The sequence below is a fragment of the Babylonia areolata genome, chromosome 2, assembly GCF_041734735.1.
Source record: "Babylonia areolata isolate BAREFJ2019XMU chromosome 2, ASM4173473v1, whole genome shotgun sequence".
Lineage (NCBI taxonomy): Eukaryota > Metazoa > Mollusca > Gastropoda > Neogastropoda > Buccinidae > Babylonia > Babylonia areolata.
This window is the reverse complement of record NC_134877.1, coordinates 8,343,059-8,350,753: the sequence shown is the minus strand read 5'-3', so window position 1 is coordinate 8,350,753 and position 7,695 is coordinate 8,343,059. Positions and strand designations below refer to the sequence as shown.

Genomic DNA, 7,695 nt, shown 5'->3' with positions numbered 1-7,695 from the left:
GTTATATTTCATCTTGTCATTTCAAATATTTGGAATGAATGATTAAGTACAAGTAAATTAAGAAGTAAACGCATGGATCATTAAACACATTATTAAGGACAGACAGACAGTTGGACAGATATGCATTAAAAAAAAACGCAATAAAGCAAACAGCCACCCTCCCCTCATTATCCCACAAATATTTATCCTGGTCTGCTCGTGTTGCCAGAATATCGTGTATCTGTCAAAGAGAGCGCTTGTTTCTTGCTTGAGCAAGTTATATAATTATTTATTTATTTTATTTTATTATTATTTTTTTTATATAGAGATGGACAAGAAAGTAACAGAAGATGGGTTATTATGGAATGCCCTGAATTGCGAGTTCAGTAAATTCAGGAACATTATACTGATGTTCATTCAAAAAATCTAATCGGAGTAAAAATTAATTACCAAACCAGATTCATGGAATCAAGCAACGTGCAGTAGCAACGTTTTTTGTTGTTGTTTTTTGTTGTTGTTGTTGTTTGTTTTTGTTTTTGTTTTTGTTTTTGTTTTTTGTTTGTTTTGTTTTGTTGTTGTTGTTTGTTTTCAACTGATCTACAGTTTGTGATTTTCATGCTTTTGATTTTCGAGATATTACTGATCCCTGCTTCCGCGCCACGGCCGAAACAGCGTATGGTCAGGCATTGTTTATGCATGAACACATTAACAGTGGAATGGTATCTCACGATTGTCATTCATTTTCGCATGCACAACTGAAAAGATAATGTTCAATGAAGGATGTCGACTGAGAAAAATATCTCAGCTTATGAGAAAAGAAAAACAACAACGCCCATATACATCAAGTTAGATTTCTGCGTCTCTTTGCAAGAAAGGACAACAATAAACACTACAAATGCCTGCAGTGACGTTCCTTTATTTGACAAATTGACACTGAAACGCTGCTAGCAGGCTAATGCAAAGGTGAATATAGGCAGGGATGCCATTTTATATTCCAAATCAGAACACAATATAAATTCATATGCCTCTGAATCCAACAGTACAATGTATTCTAATGAAAATCTCAAACCTGGAAAAAAAGTCAACAAAAAGGACTGGATCAAAATAATCGACATTTCATAAAGTGACGTGAAAATATTTCGACGTTATCAAAGGAAATCTTGAAATAAAGTTATTTAATCAATCAACTTATTTGTTTACTTGCCTTCACAGATACGGATTCCACACATGCAAACAGAATCTCTCTCTCTCTCTCTCTCTCTCTCAAAACTGAAACGGGTTATTAGAATACAATAAGGTGACAATTTGGTACTCTATAAGTTTTCTTCTTGCTTTAAACAGGAGAGAATAATTTTCATTGACAAACTTTTTCCCCTGTCAGTGAAAACTATTCTCTCCTGTACTATACATTATACAGTACCAAATTGTCACCGTATTGTATTCTAATAACCCGGAGATCAGTTTTGAAAAATAAGTGTGTCGGTGTAAGCAATACCAGGTCTTTCATGACTGCTTCATGACCTGTGACAGGTGTTATCAGAGAACTTGAAACGCAAGGAAGCCGGGGGCCGGTGTTGGGGACGGGTTTGACAACAGTCCCAACAGCTACCCAACAGGCTGTCTCTTGTTCGTCATAGAGCACATTAACTCGAGCACGACACAGGGTTACCTGAAACGGTTATTATTCGTCCTAATCTTTCCTGTAGCCGCGGTGGTGACAGGGAAGCCGGCGCCAGAATCAACTTTCATACCGCGCTCTATGACGACTGACAAACAACTTAGTCCAGTGGGTATCAACAAATGAACCACATTATACAACCCCTTCTGTTTTTTGCTGGTTTTTTTTTTTTTTTCAAAATGTAACATATCAAAGGTTGTACAAACGGACTTTGAAATACATAAGCATTTATGCACACGACAACACGCAAGTGACGACAGCCAACAAGTGAACGGGAATCGAAGGCCACAGGGTGTCATCATGCAATGTGAAACCGTGTAATCTGTTCGAAGAATCCGGAGTGGCTTGCACACACACACAAGGCGTTGGCGCTGCTGGTATTGTTCTTTTTGGTGTGCCACCATGGACTATTTGGAGGAGCGTTTTAACCGAAAAGAAATTTTGCGCAAGATCGTGATGGAGATCAGGTTTGTTTTTTGTTTGAAGAATGTACGCGCGCGCGCGCGCGTGTGTGTGTGTGTGTGAGTCCCACGCGCATGTGTTCTGTGTATTATGGATGCATTCAATGTAGCCTATTAATTTTTTTTATGCTATTTGTATTGTGTGTACGCGGTGTGTGCGGAAATGCACTGATGTGTCGCCAACACAGAATTGTATAAATGCTTTAAAGAAAGATTAGTTACTTGATAATTAGCACGTGCATTTAAAACACACACACTTACACACACACACGCGCGCGCGCGCGCACACACACACACACACACTCATGTGTTAAGTGGGAGGAATCACAAGGATGTTGTCGATCAAAGTATTTGTGTGTACAGAGTTGGGATTTTAAAAAAGCGATTAAAATTGGTCTCAGAGTTTCAGAACATATCGATATTATGAATTATGAAGAACATCCCCTTTATCTTCTTTATGAACAGCGAAAGGAAAGGGGCATTCGGAATAGGTGATAATGTTTTGTGGGTCTCTGGGTCGGCATAAAACCAGTGTCCCTTCATTTTATGTTGCTGCACCAGCACCCACATTCTTCTTGATTTAGTAGAAATAATGGGATGGTACACTGGACATTTGCACCATCTAAACTGATTTTGCACACACACACACGCGCGCGCGCGCGCGCACACACACACACACACACACACACACATTTCTATCTGTTTATTTATATCTCTGCCTTGTCGTATAATTGTCTGATAATGCCTGGGTTATGTTGCAGCTGAGCTTATCAGTGATGTTGTATATACACTCTGAAGTCGTTAAATCCTTTAGGATCCGCAAAGTGAAAATATCGTTTGTCTATCAGCTGTCAATAAGGGCCAACATTTCTTTTGGTCAGCGTTCTTCTCTATTATGTTTCATCCCTTATTCTTATACTATCCTTTGCTGGAAGCTGAGTGTTATTTTCTCTCAGAAACTGGGAATAAAACATGTTCGTTGTGTCTCTTGATAACATTACACGTGGGTGTCTTTTGCCATTGCCGAGATATCTGACGAATTTACGTAAAAGAAAATGGGGATGTTAAACATGAAATAAAATTTAGAATCCTCCCCATTACAGGGCTAAAATGATTTTAGTGTGTGTATTAAAACATTCAAACACAGCATCTGGGATGAGATTGGATGGGTTGGGATTTAGAAAAAAAATCAATTGAGGGTAATACTTTGATCATATAGGAAGAACCCTGTTTGTCCATGCTTTCTCTCAGTTTACGAGAAAACGTGGGAATGCGAGAAAGCGTGGTCGTTTCCCTGCCACGCTTTCTCAGTTATTAAGATAGTCGTCGTGCGTCCCCCCCTTGTCACCCACACGCCCATTTATCTCTTCTTTTTCTCTCCCACTTCAAAGTCGGTGGAGAGCCCATTAGGGAGGTGGAGTCTTTCGTCTACTTGGGAAGCGTGGTTGACCGACAGGGAGGCACGGACCGAGATGTCACAGCCAGAATCGGCAAGGCAAGAACAGCTTTCATCATGCTCAAGAACATCTGGGCATCTGGAGCAATCAGTATGAAAACCAAACTCCGCATCTTCAGCTCCAATGTGTAGCCAATTCTGCTCTACGGATGCGAGACATGGCGGGCAGCACAGACGATGTAGCAGAAGATTCAGACATTCTTCAACACCTGTCTGAGGTGCATCTACAAGATCCGATGGCAGGAGAAGATCAAAAAAGGAAGATCTGTGGGAGCGAGCGGGACAGGAACCAGTGGCCAAGCAGATACTGCGGAGGAAGTGGGGCTGGATCGGACACACCCTCAGGAAGCCAGCGTCCAGCATCACACGCCAAGTCCTGACCTGGAATCCGCAGGGAAAGAGGAAGAGAGGCCGGCCTCGCAACAGCTGGAGGCGAGATACCGAGGCAGAGCTGAAGCAGCAAGGGACCAACTGGACTGGAATGGCCAGAACAGCCCAGAACAGAGTGCGATGGCGAGGGGTCGTCGATGGCCTATGCTCCACCAGGAGCGATGGGCAAAATGAATGAAATGATTTCTCTCCCACTGACATTCGTCCCACTGGCATTGACAGGCGGTGTGTCCGGATCTTCCTGCTGTGAGTGCTAGATATTCCTGGTGTCCAGTGTGTTCTTCTGTGCCCTCTTCAGTATTACTGCCTGGTCTTCTTCTTCATTGAACTGTTGCACACTGCATTCTTCTCTGTTCACGTCCATGTTTGTGTCAGAGGGCGGGGTTCGATAGCAGAAAGATTCGTCACGGCGAAGTCGTCATCGTGAGGACTTTGGTCGTTTGTGGCAGTAGCTGTCGAGGGGGGACATCGTGTCACGCCCGCTCTTTTTTAAGTGGAAGGTTTGCCCCTCACTGATTCATTGTGAGTTCTGGTATATGGAGAAACGTGAGCTGACTCTTGGCAACAAGTCTGTCTGTCTTGTGCACTTGCGTCCTGCACTCGCCATTGACCTCTGCTCTTCGGCCTGGTGTACGATTGACTCTCTGGTGTCCATTTCTTTAGAAATCGGAGTCCTGGGATCGAGGTAGGAGTTACTCACGATTGTGGTTTGCTGTGTACGATTGCGTTGCATCACCGGTCCATTCTGAAGCGGAACTGTTTTCCCACCACATGTTGGTTGAAGCTGACTGATTATGGCTGTGGTTGAAAACCTGCCTGCCCCGGTATGTCTCATGCTCGTTCTGGTTGTCCTGTGCCTTGGTTTGACGGAAATCGTCTGTTCTCTGATTATCAGAGAGTTAGGTTGTTTGGGGTACAGCTGTTACTCATTTCTGGTGTACGATTGGTAGTTTGGAAGGTACGACTGGTAATCGTGCTACTGGTTTTTGATCTGGTCTTCATGTGCACTTTCGTAGCGTGACCAATGGTACTCACTGCTTTTCAACCGTGATGCTTGTGATGGTTCTGGAATTTGCGTAGAACTCTGTTTTCGACATGTAGCTTCCCATTCTTTTAGTATGTGGTCTTCCCCTGCTGCCTATATAGTGTTGAATCTGGGATCTCTGATGCTTGTTTGATATCCTGCCTTCTCCAGGTTTGGGAATAATGAGTGGTAGCTATCAGTTACTGAGTTCGTCTTTCTGGCGTGACTCTGGAATTCCAAGGAAGATGAGCTGGGCTTTCTGGAAGCTGCATCCAGTCTATTGACTTTCTCAATGAGCACGTCAAATTTAGAGAATATATTAAACACGGGCGCAATAGCTGAATGGTTAAAGCATTGGACTTTCAATTTGAGGGTTACGGGCTCGAATCTCAGTGACGGTGCCTGGTGGGTAAAGGGTGGAGATTTTTCCGATCTCCCAGGTCAACATATGTGCAGACCTGCTAGTGCCTGAACCCCCTTCGTGTGTATACGCACACAGAAGATCAAATACGCACGTTAAAGACCATATAATCCATGTCAGCGTTCAGTGGGTTATGGAAACAAGAACATGCCTAGCATGCACACACCCGAAAACGGAGTATGGTTGCCTACATGGCGGGGTAAATAGACAAAACGGTCATACACGTAAAATGTTACATGTCTGTCTGAGTGTGTATGTGTGCGTGCCTGAGATCTGATTGAATGACACAGGAAACGAATGATGAGCGCCCAGTGGCAGCTGTCAGTCGGCGGCTCTACCCAGGAAGGCAGCCTGTTGTGCAAATGACCCCGTGTTTGTAAAGCGCTTAGAGCTTGGTCTCCGACCGAGGACAGGCGCTATATAAGTATCCATATCAATCAATCAATCAGTCATTGTCTCGGTGAAGAAATGAAAGTATGAATGTCACCTTTTGTCTGTTGGACACTTTCTTCCAATTTATTCACATCAGTCTGTAGCTGTTTCAGTACTCGGCCAAATCGATCGAAGCAGACTTCCAGTTTCCTGGTGATACCTTTTTCTTGATATTCGAAGGAATACATGATGTGAGAAAAATAAGTATCAACAGTGTCTTGGATCTTCGAGAAATATTGAGTGCAAGAGCTGTCGTCTGGTCCTGGGTTTTTCTCGACGTCCATGCACTGCGAGTTAAGAGTACCAACGGCAAGCAGTACAGGACAACAGACACTGTGCTCAGTGTAACATATTTAAACAAAGTGGTCTGCCTGTCCTTGGTGAAGGCAAATTGTGAAGACACGCATAAGATTTTCTTTTCCTAATCTTCGTCAATGTCCATAAAAAGTACGTGTGCATACTCTGTGTGCCGAGCAAGACATTGATCTGAGATGTATACACAGCGTGAAATCGAGAGAGAGAGAGAGGATGTGTGTGTGGATGTGGGAAGTGTGTGTGCGTGCGCGTGTGTGCGTGCGCGCGTGTGTGTGTGTGTGCGTGCGCGCGCGCAGATGTGTGTGTGTGTGTGTGTGTGTGTGTGTGAAACCAATGAACAGCCGAATATGAAGTAAAACATGCTATTAGTTATGAGAATCACCCACCGTGCTTGAACGCTCGATTGAAAAGTTTACGTATAGCCCCTGGGAAATAACGGTTAGCTCACTGGCAGCCTGCCGTGTACTCCCAACTCTTTTTTGTGTGTGCCCTGTTTGTTACATTCCACACATTCCCCCCACCCCCCACATCACCTAACTCCCTTCTGCCCCCTTTCTCTCTCTCTCTCTCTGTTTGTTGCTTGGCAAAGGCCCAGTCATGGATGACTGGGTCTGTCGTGTGACAGTATGGAAGTGTGAACAAGTTTGTGCATTGTGTGGGTCTTGTTCACTGAGAAAAACATGAGCGCAACATTCTCTCTCTCTCTCTCACTCTCTGTGTCTGGACTTCAACAAAATGGCTTGACTTGACACTGTGCCAGTGCCATTATGCTGTGTCAGTGTACGTGTGTTTTCAGGTGAATACGTACGTGTACGTAAAGTGGACGAGTGTGAATACGACCGCATATGTTTGTGCGATTGCGTGAGTTTGTTTATATTACCCCAGTGTGATAAAATGTATGAAGCCCCCCTTATTATTTTTTTTTCTTTAAAAAAATTTTCCTTTCTCATCGGGTTTGGTTTCTTGTCTTTTCCCAGCACAAATCTTGAGAGAAATGAGTGAGAAAAGGAAAAGAGTGAAGGGGCCGACGACCTTCACCTCCCACGTCTTCCCTCATGATCGACGTAGTAGTTTCCCCCATTTCTCGTTTCTTTTCTCCCTCTCATTTTTGTATAAGATTTGCATTGGGAAGAGACAAGAAGCCAACTCTGATGACAAAGGATATATATATATATATATATATATATATATATATATATATATATATATATATTGAAATAAAGGGGACTTGCCACGATTTATCATACATTGTGAGAAATTATGGGGGCGCCTCCCACGATTTCTCGCATTTGAGAGAAAACATGGGAGGGAAACGACCACGATTTCTCGCAATCCCACGATTTCTCTCAAAGGGAGAGAAATCGTGGGCTTACAAGCTGTTTGTGTCTCAGTCAGGCTGGATTTCCGATCCCACAAAGCGCTTCGTGGAAGGTTTTCTGTCATATTAAAACATCACAGCTGCAACTCTTGTTGTTATGTCACCACTCTTCCAACCAAAGGTCAGTGTTGATGGCAGACATTTTTCAAAAGCAGCTTTTC

General features: G+C 43.4%; 1 protein-coding gene across 1 annotated transcript in view; it reads left to right on the top strand.

The window, feature by feature from the left end:
• The first annotated feature begins 1,864 nt into the window (after positions 1-1,864).
• LOC143296091 (uncharacterized) overlaps positions 1,865-7,695 on the top strand; it is a 40,917-nt gene continuing 35,086 nt past the window's right edge. The window contains exon 1 of the mRNA XM_076607854.1: positions 1,865-2,124. Coding sequence (XP_076463969.1) covers positions 2,060-2,124 — 65 coding nt within the window. The 5' untranslated portion in view covers positions 1,865-2,059. The remainder of the gene's footprint in view (positions 2,125-7,695) is intronic.